General features: G+C 46.2%; 1 protein-coding gene across 6 annotated transcripts in view; it reads left to right on the plus strand.

The window, feature by feature from the left end:
• Positions 1 to 20064, plus strand: part of LOC120879070 (syntabulin-like) — an 86106-nt gene extending 66042 nt beyond the window's left edge. For all 6 annotated transcript variants that reach the window (XM_040262122.1, XM_040262124.1, XM_040262125.1 and 3 more), the window contains 4 exons: positions 5231 to 5333; positions 13208 to 13411; positions 15653 to 15802; positions 18042 to 20064. In XM_040262122.1, the coding sequence (XP_040118056.1) occupies positions 5231 to 5333; positions 13208 to 13411; positions 15653 to 15802; positions 18042 to 19158 (1574 nt within the window). In that variant the 3' untranslated portion in view covers positions 19159 to 20064. The remainder of the gene's footprint in view (positions 1 to 5230; positions 5334 to 13207; positions 13412 to 15652; positions 15803 to 18041) is intronic.
• Positions 20065 to 22625: the final 2561 nt, after the last annotated feature.

Raw genomic sequence — 22625 nt, forward strand, 5'->3', positions numbered from 1 at the left:
GCTGGGCCCCCATTGCTAAGCTCTGCAGCTAAGAGTCAGTGCTACTAAATAGACTTGGAGTAGCTTCATCTGTAATTACACATGTCCACTGCTCCAGCTGCTTCTTAATAGTGCTACTTGGCCTTAGTGAAAACTGCTCCTCTCCCTTCCCTGGAGATCCTTAAATAGAAGATCTGTGTAACTGTGTGTGGGGATGGGGGATGGGAAGATGAATTGATAGGGGTCTGGGTTTTTATATGTGTGTTTTTTTTAATTTGCTGATTGTGTTTGAGGTGGAGATATAGGTGGCCAATCTGAATTAATCTGATTGTTTTGTGGTAACAAAGGATAAAGGAAGGTTTGGGATTGCTTGAAGCAGTGGTTTAGGATGGCTTATTACCACTTCGTAGACGTTAGGAGTTCTCAGTTCTCAGAGGCCTGTGTGATATTCTGATGAATGAGGAATCCACAGTGTCCTGAAAGCAGGCAAAAATAATAATGTCCTAAGAGACTGGATCACAGACAGTGTTTTTAAAAAAATGCATCTAGTTATCAGTAAATTTTGCCCATGTTTTTTGTTTCCATTTTCCCTTACTTCTCTAATTCCCAGCCTTACCATCACATGCACAGAATGCTCATTACCCTAAGGTTATGAATAAAAGTAAGGCCTCTCAAGAGAATCCAGCAGCACTACTGAACAAAAACCCACAGAGCTTCTGGAGGCCGGCAAGCACAGCTCCTTTATGGCTGGAAGGTGCTGTCTGCTGCCCAGAGTGTAATCAGCAGACATCAGCATTGCAAGGTATCTCAGAGGTCATTCTGCTCCACCTACCCCAGTACCTGTTTGAAGACAGTATTGATGAGGATATTGATTTGGATATGTACATTTTAAAATTCCCTTCAGCTTTTCAAGCACAGCTCTTCAGTGACCAAATATTTTCCCCTGTGCTTTGCTGAAGCAGTCCCTGTGACATCAGAGATTTACCAAGAGGTGTCTACATACCGGCAGATGGGGGCAAATACTTCCTTGTCCCCCAAAACTGCTTTAGGCTCGTGTCATCCAAAAAATCCCTATGGAATATATATTAAAAGTCTTAAAATGAGTATATAATGTGGTTTAAATGTTCTACTTTTAGGAATTTATTCTGAGGAAATAATCAAACAAGAATGTAAATCTGTACGCTCAAGGGTATCCATTAAGCCTATGTGGGTTTAAGAGCAGGCACTTTGGGGTTAGACGGCTTGGTTTCCCTCTTGGCTCCACTTCTTATTGTGTTACCTGGTGTGTGTCACTCAACTTCTCTTCCGTATCTTTAAAATGGTCTGATAGCTGTCCCTACCACACAGAGTCTGTCCTGTCATGAAAAATAAGTGACTTAACATGTAAAAGATGCTCACGATGATTTCTGGTACATAATGTTTGCTATTAATCATAGAAAAATGAACTTGGCCTACATATTCATTGATTTAATAAAACAAAATATGCCATGCTTTAAAGTTATTCATTTATTAAAAGAAAACCAATTAGGTTACATAATAATGTATTAAGTATGAATGCTGAATAGTTATATACCAAAAGGTTATTTTTTGGTGACAGAATTATAGGCTATATTTTCCCCCCTGGATCATTGCTGTTTTCTAAGTCTTCCACAAAAGAAATGCATAGTATAATAAAAATTGCCTTTTCAAGTCCTGCAGAGTAATAATAACAGCTAACATATTTTGAGAGCTTACAACTGATCAGGTGTTTTTCTGAGACAGGAGATAGATACTCATTGCTTACAATAACCCCATGAGTTGGGTGCTATGATTATCAATCTCCATGTACAGATTAAGAAATCAAGGCAGAGTGAGGTGAAGTAATGTGCCTACTACGTCTTCCATCTCATAAGCAGTAGAGGTGGGATTTGAACCTGGGCTCTCTTCGTATGGCAATGGCACCCCACTCCAGTACTCTTGCCTGGAAAATCCCATGGATGGAGGAGCCTGGTAGGCTGCAGTCCATGGGGTTGCTAAGAGTCGGACATGACTGAGAGACTTCACTTTCACTTTTCACCTTCATGCATTGGAGAAGGCAATGGCAACGCACTCCAGTGTTCTTGCCTGGAGAATCCCAGGGATAGGGGAGCCTGGTGGGCTGCTGTCTATGGGGTCGGACACAACTGAAGCGACTTAGCAGTAGCAGTAACCCACAAGCGCATTGAATTACATACAGCACCCACTGCAATCGCCTAGCTGTATGCACTCTTTAAAGGAAATACATAAAGAGTGCCTCTCCTTCTTGGTATCTTTGCTGCAGCTAATAGGTACATAAGAGGTTTTCAGGACTCCAGCTGTCCTCTTAGTTACCCTGTTCAGTAAATGGGGAGAATATATTCAGACGCCATAGTAAAACTGACTTTTCTGTATATCCCTTTTTTAAAGAGTGCATTGACTTTACATGACAATAAGCAAACTGTAAATAGTTTATATTTTTAAAAGTCATCAACAGAAATAGGTAAGTAGCATTTACATTCTTCACTATAATATTACTCAGATAGTCCTAAATACAGTTGTACCCTGGATGGGTCTTATCAGTCTCTTTCTGATGTGCACAAGGTAAGTTAGAAAAGCACAGGAACAAAGTGCCCTTAGGCCCTGCAAACACTAACAAGTCAATATATTGAGTGCCAGTAGCAATAAATTTAGAACAACATGGTCCCTTCAGTTCAGGGTACGTAATAACTGCAGAGGAGCTTCCCCGGTGGTGCTAGTGGTAAAGAACCCACCTGCCAGTGCAAGAGACACAAGAGATGCAGGTTCGATCCTGGGTGAGAAGATGCCCTGGAGGAGGGCATGACAACCCACTCTAGTTTTATTGCCCGGAGAATCCCATGGACAGAGGAGCCTGGTAGACTACAGTCCATGGGGCCAGGGTTACAAAGAACCAGACACGACTGAAGCAACTTAGCGCGCGCGCGCACACACACACACACACACACACAATAACTGCAGGTCACACACACACAATAACTGCAGGTCAGAGGCATCGTTAAATAACAATGGATTTTCAGTAAACGTCTGTTTCTGTTCTAGAATTTCCATTTTTATGCAGGCAGTTAAATTATATTGATGGGTCTTTGCATACCTTTTAAAGAATGAAAATTGGGTGTCTCAGAGTAATAATTTTACATCAGAAAATAATATCTTACCCTGATGGCTGCAACCACAGGACCTATTTTTGAAAATCATCCACCTTTATCATTTTATAACCAACCTGGTAATTTGCTAGCAGACAGAGTTGGAGTAGACTGTCAGGACTACTGTGTTCCTGGGTAGCATTACCAATCACGAGTCCTTGAAACTGTGAAATACTATAGTTTAGCCAACGCATTACTCAGAGGCAACTAATTAAGTTCAAGGAGCTTCTGGGAGCTCATTACATCATTAGACAAAGTCTCAAATCCAGAAGGAATAGCCAGTCCTGGTTCTGATAAATTGCTACCTTGATCCTCCCAGAATTCTGCTGGGAGCTGGGATTCACAGCTGTCATCTGCCCTAAGGGGTCCTTCCTGATCTCTTTTCCAGAAGAGGCTGACCTTCCCGGGAGGTCCTAGAAACCAGACAAGGGATCTTTCTCTTTGCCTTGCTTGTTTCCCCCTTCAGCAAAACCAAAACACGCCATCAGTAAGAGCATCTGTTCATCAGTGGGCCGATCTGGCCACCTCTTGCCCTTGTGGCTCATCTTGGCTGTCAGGGAGATGGTAGTTGATTCAGGAACCTCCCCAGCTTCCGCTTCTTTTACGGTCTTCATGGGACATGTTATCACAGGGGTAGTATGGGGGTTTGGTCCTGGACAGAATTCATCCCCCACAACCCTTAGGCAAATAAATCAGCTTTTGCTTCCTCAACAGTAGAAGACAAGATTAATATGTGCCTTACAAAGATGTCAAGATTAATAGGTCAAGGAATAGAAAGAATCTTGAACAAGGGCCTGGAACCTAGTAGGTTCTCAATAGAGTCACGATCATCAGGACTTCAGAGGTTAAAGTTCTGTGCATCCAAAGCAGGGGGCATGGGTTTGACCCCTGGTAGAGGAACTAAGCTCCTACATGCACACAACGCAGCCTAAAAAATAAAATTAAATTCAAAATAATAATGATTACTAGTCACTGCATAGCAGAAACTCAAGGGATTTACATTATTCATAGTTTCCTCAGTCAGAAATGTGATCTGGTTCTGAGTTCTAGGCCAGAAGAGTCACAAATTATGGCACAGGAGTTGAGAAACAAGATCAGATAAAATTGTGTGCCTCGATTTATTTTTGCAAAAGCATTTGGAATTTCATCTTAAAAAAAAAATCCTCTTTCTTCCTGTTGTCCTGTTACCCCTTCCACGCCCCTGAACTTCCAGGCAATCCATGGAATGTTTTCATTATTACTATTTCAAAACTTTGTTTTGTTAAAAATGAATTTATGTTAATTATTCTACCACACAGCATGTTTTCAATTATACACTGAACCCTAGTCTGTGCTTAAAACGTACTGTGATCTTTGTAAACTAATAAACAACCCCTCCACCCACCCCCAAAAACTGCGGTTTCAAATTTCAATGATCATTCCCAGGTTCCATCACTGGCCACTGTGAACTTTTTTCACAACTCTCTGGAAATGTTAAGTTCCTGCTGTTCTGTTAAGGTTGTGTTCTTCATGGAAAAGCTGCAGCTGCCGTCAGAGAAGTGGAGATCAGATAGCGGGGCTTGGAGCTGTTATCTGGAGCGCAGGCTTTCCTCCTATTTCGAGCCGGTTGTTTATCTCCAGACCCTAACGTGCCAAATTCAAGTACGGCTAGCCGACTGCAAAGCCGAAAGATAAACTCTCCTGGAAAAACCGCTCTGGGCTGACAAGCATGCTTTTCATGCTGCCGAACGTTGGGGTCGGCGTGTTCATGTTCCGGGGAACCGGGAGGGAGCGGCGGGCGCTGTCTCCGGACCGGGTGACCGCGGCTCGTCCGCGGGAAGCCCAGCATCTAGGAAACCGGCCTCCCGGTGCTTCCAGGCTGTGTTTAGGCAACGCCGTCCTCATGCCTGCGCCTCCTCTCGTCGGCTTTGAGGAAAACGCTGGGAGCCTGGGAGCGCTGGAACCCCGCCACGTGCCGCGTCCGAGTGCAAACGCGGGAGCCGGGGACCTCAGAGGGCAGGGCATCGGCCAGCGGACTCCCGGGTTTCGAGTTTCCCGTCCTTCATGCTTCTCCCCCGCCTTTGTTTTTTCAGGTAGTGAAGCCGATTTTAGCTCCTCGAGCAGCACCGGCAGCATCTCGGCTCCTGAGGTCCCCATGTCTGCCGCCGGGAGCAAGCGGTCCTCTTTCTCACGCAAGTAGGCCCGCCTCCAGCTCCAGCTCTGTCTTCGTTAGACGCGATGCACGGGTGTCTTACGTGTCCTTAACCTGTTTTCCTAGACACCTGGCTTTACTGCTGTGCATTTCCGTTTTGTGATTTTTCAGTGAATGGGTTTGGGGTTGGTGGCATTTTACAGTGATTCACGATGGGTACTTTGCCCAGCCTTACCTGCCGTGGTCACGTGGTTGGCCCCGCGTGTGCTCATGCGGGACTCCCCCCTCATCCCGTCCCTGGCTCGGGGAGCCCTGCCCCTCCGGCCCCCACCTGTGTGCTCCCCTATGGATCAGGTCTTCCCGTCCCCACTTCCCACCCAGCCTCCACCTTCTTGAATCTGTCCTCTTGGCTGTAAAGCCTCAGGCTTCACCCTTTTCTTGCCTCTAGCTGAGCTTCCTTTTTGTGAAAGAAGCATGAAAGAAGCATAAAATAAGCATGGTTACCCTCTGGGCCACCCCCAATATTCACTTGGGGAAGGGGTGAAGAAAGTATAAAGTTATAGGTCGGGGTGCCCCCCACTCCCCAAAAGAAGTCTAACAGAATAGTGACATCTGTGGGCTCTGGGTTGGAATGCCAGCACCACCAACCCCAGGCCTTGTGGCCCCCCAGCAAGTTGTTCAGCTTCTCTATGCCTGAGTGTCCTCATCGGAAAAGTAGGGTAATAGTCATTACCCACCTTATAGGGTTTATTTGTTTTGTTTAGTTGCTGAGTTGTGTCTGTCTCTGTTGTGACCCCATGGACTGGAGCCTGCCAGGCTCCTCTGTCCATGAGATTTCCCAGGCAAAAATACTGGAGTGGGTTGCCATTTCCTTCTCCAAGGGATCTTTCCGATCTAGGGATTGAACATATGTATTGAACCCACATCTCCTGCTTTAGCAAGCAGGTTCTTTACTGCTGAGCCACCTGGGAAGCCCTGTAGGGTTTATAGTTAGGGTTAAATTAGTTAATTGAGTAAAGTGTGTTTACTGTGTTTAAAGCACAGTAAACATCAGCACATGATTGGTGCTGTTTGGATTGGGGGAGAGAAGGACCAGGAGGAAAAAGGGGGCCACCGTTCACATTTGGTGGGACACGTTGTCAGCCCCAGGATACTCTGCTGCCATCTGTAGCTTCATTTATTCAATTAGAATTTATTGAGCATCTATTATGAGGCAGTTTCTAGAGATATGGCAGTAAACAAAACTTAGGAAAACTATGTTTGTTCTAGGAGAGAAAGATAATGAATGCATGTAAATAATATAAATATATATTTTTTAATGTACAGAAAAAGGATACAGAGACCTACAGTGTGTGGTATATTCTGGATAGGCTGGTTCTGGGAGACTGTATGATGAGGTTAGCTCTGGGCAGGGACCTGAACAAAGCGATGGAGTGAGTCCCATGACACTGGGGGGGATTGGTCCCTTGACTGTCCTGGACCACAGTGTCTGAATGTATAAAAAGGAGGTTGGACCACATGATTCTTAAGGTTCCCTTTTCTGGAGAAAAACTGTTTAGTTTCTAACTGCTTGCATTTCCAGGACTGAGCAAGCAAATGTTTCCCACTTCTCTTGGGTGAGCAGAAGATGTGGCTAATATTTATAAAGGGATCTGAGGCCCACAGTGCAGAGTTTTATTGTTAAAAACAAAGCTGAAGCCAGACAAACTTGTAACTAAAGAGTGAAGTCTGCAGTGAAGAACAATTGTTCTATCTCCAAATACCGTGTATTTTGGAAATAAAGTGCCTCTGGGATCACAGGATGAGACTATAGACATTCTCTGTACATATCAGATATGGCTTGCTCTGAGAATAAGCCAGTTACCTCACCCATTCAAGGAATTAGTACATACCTGTGGTGCAAGGCATCAAAGAACAGAGAAGCAAAAGAAAAAAGAAATGGCCTGAAGAGCAAACCAATTTTAATAAGCATTTCAAAGGGATTTGAGTCTGTCATTAAATCTCAAGGTTATGTCAGGTATACTGACTGACTTAGAGAAAATATTCTAGTCTGGAACCCATGAATTCCCTCAGTGGTGGAAAGTTAATGTTTTAAACATAAAGTAGCTTAATATAATTATGTGCAAATCAGATATATGCTTAATAGACAGGAAATTGAAATAGGCAAGTGTTCTGTCCATTACACTCACTTTTTAAAAATCTGACCCAGGCACAGACAGAGCACCATCAGTGGATTTCTGGGATGGAATGGTGCGGGTGTTTCACGTAATCTGTGTGTTCTTCAGGACCACGTGTTGAGGACAGCTTCTCTGGATGGGCTGGTTCAGTTCAGTCGCTCAGTCGTGTCCAACTCACGGACTGCAGCACACCAGGCCTCCCTGTCCATCACCAACTCCCGGAGCTTACTCAAACTCATGTCCATTGAGTTGGTGATGCCATCCAACCATCTCATCCTTTGTCATCCCCTTCTCCACCCACCTTCAATCTTTCCTGGTATCCACACTAACCTTTTAAAGAGCTTATGATCCTTTTGGGCTTCCCAGGTGCCCCTAGTGGTAAAGAACCCGCCTGCCAATGCAGGAGGCGTAAGACAAGCAGGTGCCATCACTGGGTGAGGATCCCCTGGAGGAGGGCATGGCAACCCACTCCGTATTCTTGCCTGGAGAATCCCATGGACGGAGGAGCCTGGTAGACTACAGTCCATGGGGTGGCAAAAATCCAGATACAACTGGAGTGACTTAGCACACAGCACACCCCTGCGTTAGAATCATGGCATCTCAGCCACTCAACCACCAGGGAAGTCCTGAAGAGAATATTTTTGACGGGTGATTTCACAAACAAAGGAAATGGCAGCCCACAGAGGAGTCTGGCAGGCTGCAGTCCATGGGGTCGCCGCACCACTGAAGGACTAACACTTTCACACTTCACAAACAAAACTTGGAAGATTTCCACAGACCTCCTCTTAGAAAAGGCCAACTCACTGGTCTTTCTGAGAAATTCTCTTTCTTAAACCCAAACTCTAATCTGACTAGAGGCAGCTAGAATTGAAAAGGAAAAAAAAAAAACTCAGGATTTGGAGTCAAATGGACCTGGGTTTGACTTGAGCATCTATCATTTATTAGGTACAAGAAAGACCCAGAGTGCCCAGCTTCAGTTTCCTGTTCTGGAAAATGGGGTAATAATGGCATTCACCTTCCTGATTTAAATGAACTGAGAAATCTTTGCTACCCTATGGACTAGCCCACCAGGCTCCTCTGTCCATGGGGATTCTCCAGGCAAGAATACTGGACTGGGATGCCATGCCCTTCTCTAAGGGATCTTCATGACACAGGGGTTGAACCTGTGTCTCTTATGTCTTCCGTATTGGCAGGAGGGTTCTTTACCACCAGCACCACCTGGGAAGCCCCTTAACACAGTGCCCAGAAGTCAGGAAAAGAGTCATTAGATGGTTATTTTTAGTCAGTAGTGATAAAAATAATACTAATGAATGGGCAAGATGCTGGTGCTGCCACGGCCGATGGTGGTGGTGGTGGTGGTGGCGGCGGCGATGGTGATTTTCATATCAGTTTGCTCAGGCTGTTATAACAACAACAACAACAAAAAACCAGACTGGGGAGCTCTAAACAGCAGAAGTTCACTTTCCACTATTGTGGAGGCTGGAAATCCAAGACCAAGCAGGACTGGCTTCTTGCGGCGGCCCCTCTCCCTGACTTGTAGGTGCCCATCTCATCCTTCTTCCCTCACATGGTCTTTTCTCTGTGTCTGTGTCCAAATTCCCTTTTCCTATAAGCACACTAGTCATATTGGATTGAGGCCCACCCTAGCACGTTGTTTTAACAGAAATACCCTTTTTAAAGCCCTATTTCCAAATACAGTCACATTCCTAGGTGCTGGGAGTCAGAGCTTCCACCTGTGAATTGGAGGGGGATATTGTTCAGCCTGTGACAGTGATGATGAAGATGCTGAGGGCAAGGGTGAGGATGTTGCCTGAAGGAAAGGGCAAAGGCTGGCGAAGGGAGATTTCCCTGGGTGCCTTCTGAGGATCCCTTCTTCACCTCCCTGTTTCTCTCATTTCCAGTTACTGGTTCAGGTTTGCAGGAAGGGGCACAGAGTAGCAGAATTCTCTCTCTCTGTGGGCTGTGTTCGTCTTAGCCACCAGTCCAACAGACTTGGGGAGGACTAGGAAGGCAGTGTCAAATTTGCCTTCGCACGGCCTTGACAAGCATGGAATCCTGTTTCTCCATTGAAATTTTTTTTTAATCATCATCCACGACGTTTGTACCCATGTTTGTACCCACATAAGTTAGCGTTTGAACTGAACTAAATGTAAGGGACAGAACTGATCATTTAAAGCGTGCAGTTTCTTTTTTTAAAGTTAGCTCTTACAAACAGCCTAGTAACTCATTTCCTGAAATACATTTCAAGACTCGATTGTACTTGAGTAGTGTATGATAGCTTGAAGAGTTTTTGCTTTATTTTGTATAGCAGAGGAATTCTTACAAAATCATTTAATTTGTATGTCACTAATCATACATCTTAGTGCAAGCACCAAACTAAAAAAGTTGGTGGTGAATTCTTCAGGTTAATAACCACATACCTCGCCAGTTGCTAGTATACCTGTTTACAAGCCCCAAACAATATATTCCATTTGTGGAAAGATGGAGACATATCTGTAGAGTTAAGAGACCTGGATTTAAATCCCAGTTGAGTTGTGATTTCTTAGACCAGTTTTTTTTTCTTTTTCTCCCCTGCTTGAGTGCATGCTAAATTGCTTCAGCTGAGTCCAACTCTTTGTGACCCCTTAGAGTATAGCCCACCAGGCTCTTCTGTCCATAGGATTCTCCAGCAAGCATACTGGAGTGAGTTGCTATGCCCTCCCCAGGGAATCTTCCCAACCTAAGGATAGAACATGAGTCTTTTTCATCTCATGCATTGGCAGGCGGGTTCTTTACCACTAGCACCACCTGGAAAGCCCTTTCCTCCCCGCTGAGCTTCATTTATTGCTCATAACTTGAGTACTTCCCATACTTCATGTAATGTAAAAGGAAAATGATCATCTGACCAGCCTTACTGTCATAAATCTTATTGCCGTGATGGTCAAAGTTAAGTGAAACAATGTTCATAAAGCCCTTACAACAGAGCTTGGGTTGCAGAAGGTTCTCGGTAAAGAATTCCCTGGATCAACACGAGGGGTAGTGCTTTACTTTTTCTCCTAACTTGTAATGGTTAACCCTCCACATGTCTCATAGCCACATGAAGAAATAGTCAGGCCAGTCGGTGCCAGACTTAGAAGTGAAGCGGAGAGAAGCACCTCCCAAGCCAGAGAACATGTTCTTTCCTGCCCCGCCCCTACCACAGATTTGCTGAAGTTGGTTTGTCACAAAGCCATCAGCCCATCTGTTCCAAATAAAGTGTCCCCTTTCACAAAAAAAAGGAGGCAGAGTCCATTTGGATGATTTCAAAAGGAAAGAACTTTTTAACTTTAGAATTTCATGATGTTTCATTTATATGTGATTTACTGGGTTGAGTGCTGGTTCAAATTGTATCAGATTTTAAGTAATTGCAATTTTGGAGCCAAGTAGACCCAAGCACACACACTTATACTGACATTCACTGGTATTTCTCAGTGAGATGTGTCTGTTGGATACACTTGCAATCAAAATTGCAAAGAGAGACTGTCAAAAAGCAGCCCTACTGTATGAAAAGTATCATTTTCCCTTTTACTTCCTTGTAATGTCATCAAGATATATTCCTGACATAGATGTGCTATCCTATTTAAGTAATTTCTACATTCTTAAGATGCTTCCTTACATTGCGTTGTTGTTTAGTCATTGTGTCCGACTCTTTGCGACCCCATGGACTCTAGTCCACCAGGCCCAGCTGTCTATGGGATTTCCCAGGCAAGAATACTGGAGTGGGTTGCCATATCCTTCTCCAAGGGATCTTCCTGACCCAGGGATCAAACTCATGTTTCCTGCATTGGCAGGCAGATTCTTTACCACTGAGCCACCAAGAAAGCCCATTCCTTACACTGGTTTGTGTGTATGTGTACTCAGTTGTGTCCACCTCTTGGCAGCCCCATGGACTGTAGCCCGCTGGGCTCCTCTGTCCATGGAATTCTCCAGGCATGAATACTGGAGTGTGTTGCCATTTCCTCCTTCAGGGGATCTTCCCGACCCAGGGATCAGAGCAGCATCTCTTGCATCTCTCATTGGCAGGCAGATTCTTTACTGTGCCACCTGGGAAGCCCCATTCCTTACACTAGGGAGTGTCAAATCTATGGAACTAGATTAACAGAGAAGTTCAAACAAGATTATCCAAAAATAGTACCTTGCAGTTGAATTGGCCTTAACAGCTTATCCATTGTATTCAACGTGCATTCTTTATTTCCATCACCTCTGTGAAAGTTTTCATATATCCCCAATAGTAAGTGGCTTACTTGCTAAGTTCCTAGTAAGTGGCAGTGCTAGGACTTCAACCCAGTTTATTCACTTAGCAGTCATTTAGGGAGAACCTACCTGTGCTAGGAGGTAGTGGGGATGTAAGAGCACAAGCTATCTTTCTGCCCTCAGGATGCCCTAGTCTGGTGGGAAGGACAGACAAGCCTGCCATGGTGATGCAGTGTGATAAGTTCCATGGTGAATTCTGCACAGCGGGTTGGGAAGCCCCAGGGGACGGCACCTACACCAGCCTAGAGAAGGAAGAGTCAAGAGGAGGCTGCTTGGAGAAGGTTCCCATCTGTCTCGAAGTAGGAGGTATCCAGAGGCTCAGGGTAGGGAGCAGAAGAACATTCTAGACAGAGAAAATAAGTTCAGAATTAAAAGGATGATGGAGAGCATGGACCATCAGGAAATTAAATTGTCTGGAATGCAGGGGAAGGGGGGAGGAGGGGCAGAGAGAGGATGGGTTGAATGCGGTGGTGTGGGGATGGGATCAGACCTTGGGCACTGTGTTAAGGAGTCTGGATTTTATTCTGGAAGCTGAATGGCTTTGAGGAGGCCAATGACACTCAAATTGCACATTGGAAAAGCTGCTTTCACTGCAGGGACAGCCTCCTTGCTGAGAGGGCAAGACAAGAGGCAGGGAAAGAAAAGGAAGGGGTAATATTTCAGCAGTCAAATGGTAAAGGTTTTGCTATGTCATTGGGGGCTTCCCAGGTGGCTCAGTGGTAAAGAACCCACCTGCCGATGCAGGAGATGTTGGTGCCATCCCTGGGGTGGGAAGATCCCCTGGAGGAGGAAATGGCAACCCACTCTAGTATTCTTGCTGGGAAATCCCATGGACAGAGAAGCCTGGTGGGCTTCAGTCCACACCATCCAAAAGGGTTGGACACAACTCAGCAACTAAAAGAACCACAAGTCATTGGGAGTAGAAAGAAAAAGAAAACATATGGGTGGTTAAAATTATAGACGATGCATTTATGTGGGTTATATTTATCTGTCCTGTTTTTTTCCTTCTTCCTTATGGGCAAACTCCTTCTCCCTGTTCCTCCAAATGATCCACCCCAGTTTTCTGACCCAACATGAACAAAACCTGATTATTTTAAAGAAGAAACAGGTATACTGAAATAGACGCCACATCTTTAAAACAGCCTCTGGAACAAAACTAAACCAAAGCAACCTTTTACATGGTTTGTGTTCTTAGCAGGCAGCTGGGTTTAATCCAAAACAAGCTTTATGGTCAGAAACTATTTGAAAGAACAGCAGAGGGAGGGAGCCCTGTGCTGATAACACGGGAAAGAAAATATCAGGCAGGTGGGAAGAAGGCGCTCATAAAGCCACATTGCTCTAACCATTATAGGGTTGACCCCTATAGGTTGGATTTCCTCGGTAATGACTAGGTTTAAGAAGGAATAGAACGTTCGCACTTGGTATCCCTGGCCCCAGGGACTCTAACATGCTTCATGCTTCTCTCCCAGTCGAGGTCCCCATGGGCGGAGCAATGGAGCTTCGTCCTACAAGTCTGGCAATAGCCCACCCTCCCCACGGGAGAAAGACCTTCTGGCCATGCTCTGCAGGAACCAGCTGAGCCCGGTTAACATCCACCCCAGTTATGCGCCTTCTTCCCCGAGCAGCAGCAACTCCGGCTCGTACAAAGGAAGCGACTGTAGCCCTGTCATGAGGTGAGTGCCGTCTGTCTCCCGACTCATGGTTCTTAGTTTGTCCTACTTGTAAGCTTCTCTTTAAGAAAAAAAAAAATATATATATATATACATATACATATATATCAGCTCAGTTTAGTTCAGTTGCTCAGTCGTGTCCGACTCTTTGCGACCTCATGAATCGCAGCACGCCAGGCCTCCCTGTCCATCATATAAAACTCGTGGTGGCTTCCCTGGTAGCTCAGTGGTAAAGAATTCTGCCTGCCAAGTAGGAGAGTCAGGTTCGATTCCTGGGTCGGGAAGATCCCCTGGAGGAAGGCATGGCATGGCACTCCAGTATCCTTGCCTGGCGAATCCACCAGGACAGAGTAGCCTGGCGGACTACAGTTCATGGGGTCGCAAGGAGTCGGACACGACTGAGAGCCTGAGCCCGCATGCATCCGACTCTCAATCCCCTGCCTTGTTCTGCAACATGACACATCTCTTGACTTTCCCGCACTCAGTAAGCATCCTTCAAGGGCTGCTGCAGAAAGGACGGGAGCCGCAATGTCTAACAAGGCTCAGCAGTCCCAGGAATCACTGGCTAGGCAGGAGAAACGGCACAGCAGCAGTAGGACAGTCCTACGCATTTCCCTCCGAATGGGGAAGAGTCGTTCGTGTGTTTGCTGGTTCATTCAAACACCAGATGTTTACTGAGTACCACACTGTGTCCAGTGCCGTGTGAAGCACTGGGAACAGAGACGTAAACAACAGAGGTCCCCGTGCTGATGCCCAGAGGAGAAGAAAAACAGCAGCCATCTAATGACAGAAATGCATTAGGATTATTCTGCAAGTACCTGTCATTCTGTGTAAAAGCTGGGAACTGGGAATTCCCTGGCGATCCAGTGGTTAAAGACTTTGCCTTCCAGTGCAGGGGAGTACAGGGTCAGTCCCTGGTCAGGGAGCTAGGATCCCACATGCCTCACAGGCAAAACATAAAAACAGAAGCAATACTGTAATAAAATCAATAGTGACTTTTAAAATGATATGCATAAAAAAAAACTTTAAAAAAGGTGGACACGGGATCCATTTGGAGGGGTCAAAGGAGGCCTCTCTGAAAAAGCGAAATTGAAATGAGATCTGAAGGTCAAGCAAGGAATGAATTAGTCCCTGGAAGGCACAAGGTTGCAGAAAAAAGGGACTGCACATCCAGATGGGCCCTAGCAGGCCAGCTGGGAACTGGATGCTGGGCATGGGCCATGCTGGATAGAGCGCAGGCTCCGGGCCAGCAGGGCGGATGCGGTGGCTTGGCCCAGGTCCTGAACTGGGGAAGAAGCTGCTAGCCCTCCTCCTTCCATCTTCCTCCTCCGAGGCATCCAGGTCTCATAGTCAGCTTTCTTAGACCAGGAGGGATGCCCCGCTCTCAGCCAGGCCTGACAGGGGCCCAGGACTCCAGTGAAGGAAGCTTCACAGAGCGCCGGACGCCTCTCTTACAAACCCTATCTGGTGCGAGTAGACCAGTCTTTTTCCCTTCAAAAGAAGGAAACTTTACACCAAATCAGCACACTCACGTCAGGCACTGATATCAGAACAATCTGAATTCAACCAACAATAATCAAGATCTTTAGGCAAGTGGCACATTGTGCGGAAGCCAGGTCATCTCGCTCCCTTCCTGCCCCCGCTCATTGTCCTTTAACATAACAGCCTCCTACTCTGAACTGACAGGCGGGTCTCTGGACAATTGTGCATTATTTTACAGGAGATCGTCCCTAAGCCACAGAAAATCTCCCTCTCCTGGCCCCACCCCCTTGGCAAAGCCCCGCCCTCAATCTTCCCAGTTATGCAGAGTCCTAAGAGTGGCAGGTGGATGACTGTCCCCCTTCTGAAGTGAAGAGAAGTGAAAGTCGCTCAGTCATGTCTGACTCTGCGACCCCAAGGACTGTAGCCTGCCAGGCTCCTCTGTCCATGGAATTTTCCAGGCAAGAATACTGTTCCCTTCTCCAGGGGATTTTCCCAACCCAGGGATTGAACCCAGGTCTCTCCCGAATTGCAGGCGGATTCTTTACCGTCTGAACCAGGAGGGAAGCCCAAGACGACTCCAGTGGGTAGGCTATCCCTTCTCCAGGGGATGTTCCCAACCCAGGGATCAAAGTGAGGCCACTCACTGTTGGGCTTTAAGATCCCAGCACACAGCTGCCGTTTCTTCTCAAGCTGTTTTAGCTGTGCCTTAACTTTCCTTTTTTTATAGAAAAAGTAATATTTCGTTTACTTGGATTGTTTCAGGCGGTCTGGAAGGTACATGTCCTGTGGTGAAAATCATGGTGTCAAACCCCCAAATCCTGAGCAGTACTTGACTCCTCTGCAGCAGAAAGAGGTTACGGTGAGACACCTGAAGACCAAGCTCAAGGAGTCTGAGCGCCGACTGCATGAGAGGTGAATTCGCATTCCTTGCACACTGTGGTTTAGAACGCTTTCTTTTTCCATAAAGTGAAATGTGAACCCACGCTAAATCAGTCTCTCAGAAGAGTCATTTGATAATCCTGAGTGAATTGACTCTTTCAGGAGTTCAGGGAACCCTCCTGGATTTGAAGGGACCCTCTGCTTTTCCTGGGTGTGTCTAGCTTTGACGTGAAGAGCTGGATGTGTGCAGAGCTATTTTTAAAGGACAGAACACTTGTAGGAACAATGCCGTACTTCCAGTAGAAGGGGTCACACACAGTTGGCCCCTATGAAGCCCTGTTTATCTGTGTCAGAGAGTGGATGGCCGTGTGCATTGTGATTCCTGCAAGCTATTTCTGTGCTGAAGGAAAAGGTTCATTATTCTTGGCGGCGTGTTACGGTAATTTAAAAAAAGAAACGCAACAGCCCAAGCTTAAGAGATCTTATCTCAGAGAGAAAAGACCTTTGACGTCTTGGGACAGGCCAGATTTTTGCTTGGTAGTTTTTCTGAGAGCTCTGACCAGGGTTGACGGTGACATGAGTCAGATCATACTTTCTGGAAGTCTTGGTTTATGTTTTGAGGATTCTCTGGGACAGTTTGAATCTCTGGAAGGGAGGTGTGGAAAGGCAGTGAAACTAGAGAAAAGTCAAGCCTAAACTTAAAGAAGCAATACGTACAGCATCTCTTCAAATATGTCAGGATCCTGACTATGTGGTCTTGTCATATTCACTGAGAATGAGGACATACATTTACATTGACTTGGAAGAAACTATATGTAAGGAAAAAAATTTTTTGACAAATATCTAGAAATACTGTCCTGTGAAGAAGCTAACCATTCCCTTCAGTGTAGGATGGATCTAATATCATCTTGCCTGAGAAGAGACCGAATTATCAACATTTCATAAAGTCCCTGAAACATGTAACATTTTACGATTTAAAAAAATTTTTTAAGTTATCGTTGGAATATGATCAGAACTGTTTTGCAGTGCTAAAGTTTATCAGTCTGTCTTCTGCCTTTGACACATAATTAAAAGTGATATAGACTTTCCTTCCACAGATTGATTTGTGGACATATGAAAGAGTAGGCTATGGAGATTAAAGCAGGCTAAGAGACTCTAATGTGTTCTAATAAAATAATTTCCAATATTAAATACAGGACTGCCTCGGAGATATTGCAGGTTTGGTTCCAGACCATTGCAATAAAGTGAGTTATATGAAATTTTTCACTTCTTAGCACATATAAAAGTTATTTTACTACACTGGAGTCTATTAAGTGCAAATACCTACTGGAGAAGGCAATGGCACCCCACTCCAGTACTCTTGCCTGGAAAATTCCATGGATGGAGGAGCCTGGTAGGCTGCAGTCCATGGGGTCACTAAGAGTCGGACATGACTGAGCGACTTCACTTTCACTTTTCACTTTCATGCATTGGAGAAGGAAATGGCACCCCACTCCAGTGTTCTTGCCTGGAGAATCCCAGGGACGGGGGAGCCTGGTGGGCTGCCGTCTCTGGGGTCCCACAGTCGGACACGACTGAAGCAACTTAGCAGCAGCAGCAGCATTATACCTAAAAAAATGTACAAACCTTAATTTAAAAATATCCTAATTGGTATAAAATGCTAACCAGTGTCTGACAAAGCAGGGTTACCACAAACCTTCAACTTGTAAAAGACATAGTATCTACAAAGCATGATAAGGCAAAGTGCAATAAAAGTAGTCTGTATTAAACAGAGGATAATGCTTGAAAGATGGCTCAGACCGTAAAGAATATGCCTGCAATGCCGGAGACCTGGGTTCGATCCCTGGATTGGGAAGTTCTCCTGGAGGAGGGCATGGCAACCCACTCCAATATTCTTGCCTGGAGAATCCCCATGTATAGAGGAGCCTGGCGAGCTACAGCCTATGGGAGTCACAAAGAGTCGGACACGACTGAGCGACTAAGCAGGATGCTTGAAAAGTACTTAGTGCCATGTCAGACATAGAATGGACACTATGAAAAAGGAGAGAAAAACTATCATAGCAAAATTTTTATCCTGCTTCTAGTTACTGTTATTTTAGCTATTTTACAATTAAAAGGTGGGGGCAGTTCAGGGCTAATACCTTAAAAAGAAAGAAAAAAAAAACAGAAACTTACATAACCTGTATGTTTCGGTGGGAGAGCATGGTCTCCAGGCGGGGTGTCAGAGTTGACTTTTTTTTTTTCCTGAGCGGCGCTTGTCTTCTGGCTCTAGGGAGAGTGAGATCGTGGAGCTGAAGTCCCAGCTGGCCCGAATGCGTGAGGACTGGATTGAGGAAGAGTGCCACCGGGTGGAGGCCCAGCTGGCCCTCAAGGAGGCCCGGAAGGAGATCAAGCAGCTCAAACAGGTCATCGAAACGATGCGGAGCAGCCTGGCCGATAAAGACAAAGGCATTCAGAAATATTTTGTGGACATCAACATTCAGAACAAGAAGCTGGAGTCGCTCCTCCAGAGCATGGAGATGGCGCACAGCGGCTCGCTGAGGGATGAGCTGTGCCTCGACTTCCCCTGTGAGTCCCCGGAGAAGGGCTTAGTCCTCGGCGCGGCCTTGGGGCCGTCGGAGGATGCTCTGTCCCCGGAGGAGCCGGGCACGGAAGAAGGGGCCGACAGCGAGCTGCTGGGGGCAGACGGCGCGGCCCCCGGCGAGGATGTGTTGGAGGAGCTGGTGACAGGCGCCATCCCGGAGCCGGAGCTGCCCGGCGCCGAGGTCGTGGCGCTGGGCGGCGAGGCGGCGGCGGTGGGCCGCCGAGGGCGCCGCGCGGTGGCGGAGCGGGCGGTGCAGACCGACGTGGTGCCCTACAGCCCGGCCTTCTCCGAGCTTCTCCGGCACGTGCTCCGGCTGCAGGACCCCTGGCCCTCCTCCAGCGCCGCGACCCCCGACGAGGAGTCCGGGGACGACTCGACCGAAAGCTTCCCGGAGCCCATCTCCGCCTTCGTGGTCGATTTAACTCCCCGGAATCCAAACTCGGCCATCCTTTTGTCTCCCGTGGAGACCCCGTCCCCCGCGGCGGGTCCCGAGGCGCGTGGGAACCGCCTCATGAGAGAGCTGGACTTTGCGGGCTCGGAGGCGGCGGCGGAGGAGGAGGAGGGGAGGCTGGACGGCCCGGGCCCCCTGGCCCGCGCAGGGGGCATCGCCGGGCGCTACTGGAGCCGCAGCTTCCTGGTGGATCTGCTAGCCGTGGGGGCCCCCGTGGTCCCCACCGTGCTGTGGGCGTTCAGTACTCAGAGGGGGGGCACGGATCCCCTCTACAACATCGGGGCCCTGCTACGGGGCTGCTGCGTGGTGGCCCTGCACTCGCTCCGCCGCACCACCGAGCACATCAAAACCTAAACAGATGTGGCTTCAGTGGGGTGGGCCCGCCTGCCCCCACACCGTGCGGCACGGTGCCCGGTGAAGAAGCCGCGGGGTCGACCGGTGGCAGGCCTGGTTCTGTCGTTCTTTGCTCCTCGGTATTTGATTTGCACTATATTTAGTTGAAAGTCTGTTCCCTGTTGAAAACCGGAGGTATCTTCAAAGGCATGGAGACCTGGTTCCAGTCAATGTCCCACCGGTGTGATAGAGAAAGCATGTTCGTGACCCTGCCCTTGTCCGAGGTGCCCCTGCTTATTATCCTAGTGGTTCAGGAAGAGCAAATGCAGAGTTTGCACTTTCAAGACAGCTTCTGTAAGGCTGGCATGTTATCTCCTTGCTTTGCTTTGTCCCGTTTTTCAAAAATGTGTAATTGTTAACAGCATTCCAATGGTCTTGTGCATAGCAGGGGACTGTAACCAAAAATAAAAATGTATTTGTGTGATGGGTTGGAAGAAGTCTTGAATAGCTCTTTAGTGTCTTACTTGGGGTTGATAAGGTTTGAGTGTTTGCAGTTTTTTTTAAACTAAACGTAGCTCCAGAGTCTGAAATGGCTTCTGTGTTCCTAAACCTGGTAATTGATGAAACTGTATGTAAGGTTTACATTGTATTAACTTATTTTTTGCTTATTACATATAGTGTTTTGTGGAAAATCATTTGTAACCACACACTTTAGCATGATGAAAATAGAGATTAGTGTTTCCATTGAAATAAATGTTCTATCCTCCTATAAAATAACTCTCTCTGTGATTTTACTTCTGCATATGATAAGAAAGACTATATGGATGGCACACCCTTCCATCTTTAACAGTAGGAGCTGTAAAAATGGAATTAAATGATAAAAAGGGAAAAATAATTGTTTAATAAAGGTGAGGACTTCCCACTCTATCTTTTAAAATGCATTATTTTCTGGGCTTCCCTGGTGGCTCAGTGGTAAAGAATCTACCTGCCAATGCAGGAGACACAGGTTTGATCCCTGATCTGGGAAGATCCTGCATGCTGTGGAGCAGCTAAGTCCCTGTGCCACAACTATTAAGCCTGTACTAGAGCCTGGAAACTGCAACTACTGAGCCCAAGCCCCATAACTACCGAAGCTCGAGAGCCCTAGAGTCCCATGCTCTGCAACAAGAGAAGCCACTGCAAGGAGAACCCCAAGTACTGCAGCGCAACTGTAGAGTAACCCCTGCTTGCCACAACCAGAGAAAAGTGTATGAAGCAATGAAGAGCCAGCACAGCCAAAAATAGAAATTAATAAAAACTACAATTGAAGAAATGTTTACGAAGCATTATTTCTGAGTAAAAGTGGCTTTGATTGCTCTGCAGTTATCCGTACACTTGTTTGTCCCCATGTTGGGTTGGCCACAAGGTTGTTCATGTTTTTTCATAAGATATAACAGAAGAAACCAGTCGAACTTTTGGCCAACCCTGTACTTATTCAGATATACTGAGTGCTTTCAGGAATTTGGATTGATTTTGTTTGAAAGCGTGCGAGGGGTTCAGAGAGGGAGGAGATACCCCACCATTTGGCTCCTGCTCTTGGAGTAATAGGGTGAGGGTGGGTGACTGGAAGAGATGAGATAGTATCAAATCTGTATTATTTCATTTGTTCTTTACACCAGCCTTGAGAAATGGGTATTATTCTATTTTACAGTTAAGGGAGCTGAGCCTTAAAAGAGGTAAATTGCTCAGAGTGTCATCATTCATCTCTAGAAGCCAAGGTTTCAAGTGTGCAAAGCACATGCCTTTTCCAGTTTGCACACAAAGGGAAGAGACTGGAGAAAGGATCTAAGTTTTCCCCAGAAACAGTTCTTCCACGGCACTTAATCAGCTTTGTGTGCTAAGTCGTTTCAGTCATGTCCAACTCTTTGCAACCCCATGGACTGTAGCCCACCAGGTTCCTCTGTCCATGGGATTCTCCAGGCAAGAATACTGAAGTGGGTTGCCATTCCCTCAGACTTACTGTATTTTTGCTGACTATGTCTTGGTTAGTGCCCATCTCCCCCACTAAGATATTAGGGATTTGTGTTCTGTTTTATTCACAGATAAATGTCAAGAACTTAGAATGGTAGGTGGCACATAGTAGGGAGTTCTAGTCAGAGCTGTTGAATGAATTCATCGAACAAATACTTATTGGGTGCTCTCATTTTAGACACCTTGCTAGGTCTGTTATCAATAGTGAAGGGGACAGGCAAGGATTCTGCCTTCAGGGAGCTTACATTCTATCTGTGAAAGACACAGAACATGCCATCGGATGAACAAGTTAACTCTCAATAATGGTAAGTGCTTCCAAGGAAATAAGGTGTTTTGACCAACAGGTTTGGGGGTAAAGGGAAGGAACACACATCTGAAGAAATGCCAACAATGTTAGTGTTAATGGATGAAAGCCAATCAGTGAAGATATGGGAGGTTAAATGTTGCAGAAAGAACAGAGGCAAAGTTTCTGAGGCAGAAAAGGGCTGGATATGTTAGAGGGACATCAAGGAGGCCAATGTGTCTAAAGCAGAGTGAAGCGGAAGGAGGTGGTTGAGAAGTGGAGGACAGGGTAGTTCATATGGGGCCATGCAAACTGTGGGAGGGTTGGTTTGAATTTATTCCCAGAGCAGTGAGAAATATTAACAGACTTTATACAGGGCAATGATACGATCTGGTTTTTCTTCTTTTTTATAAACTCTGTCTGCTCTGTGCAGGATGTGCAGGGGCAGGAGTGACAGCAGGAAGACCATTGTGATAGTCCGAATGAGTGATGATGACGATTTGGAGGTAGAAGTGTGTATAAAGATTAAGTTGAACAATTAAAGAAATATCTTGAAAATAAAACTGATGTGATCTGCTGATAGGTGGAATATGGGGAGGAGATGAGATAGGGTTTAAGGAAGAGAAACTAAGGATGTCTCACAGTGTTTGACTTGAGCATCTGGCTCAATAGTGGTGTCATTTACTGCGAATGGAAAAGTCCAAGAGAAACGAGTTTAGAACAGTAAATTTGAGATGTCTATTAAATATCTGTGTGGAAATGTCAAGAGAGTAATTGTGTGTGTGAATGTGAAAGTCACAGGAGTCATCAGGACCAGGGTTCTTCAGCGTTCACGTACTATGTAAAACCATGGATGGATGAAATCATCCAGGGAGAGTGTAAAGAGGAGAAGGCTGGGAACTGAGTCCTGTGGTGCTTCCACATCTAGAGAGAGGTAGAGGATGAATAACCAACAAAACATCTGGAGAGACGCAGCCCAAAGGCAGGAGGAAAACTTGGTGATCCCGAAAGCCAAGAGCAGAGAATGGTCAACTGTGTCGAAGTCCTATCAGAAGCTGAGTTGCATGAGAACAGATAGATGTCCACTGGCTTTGACAACAAAATCTTAGTGACTGTGGAGATCATTCAAAAATGGGAATTGAAGCCGGATGGGAGGAGGTTGGAGAGTGAATGCAAGAGAGAAAGAATCAAAGTG

This window comes from Oryx dammah, unplaced genomic scaffold, assembly GCF_014754425.2.
Source record: "Oryx dammah isolate SB20612 unplaced genomic scaffold, SCBI_Odam_1.1 HiC_scaffold_19, whole genome shotgun sequence".
Taxonomy (NCBI): Eukaryota; Metazoa; Chordata; class Mammalia; order Artiodactyla; family Bovidae; genus Oryx; species Oryx dammah.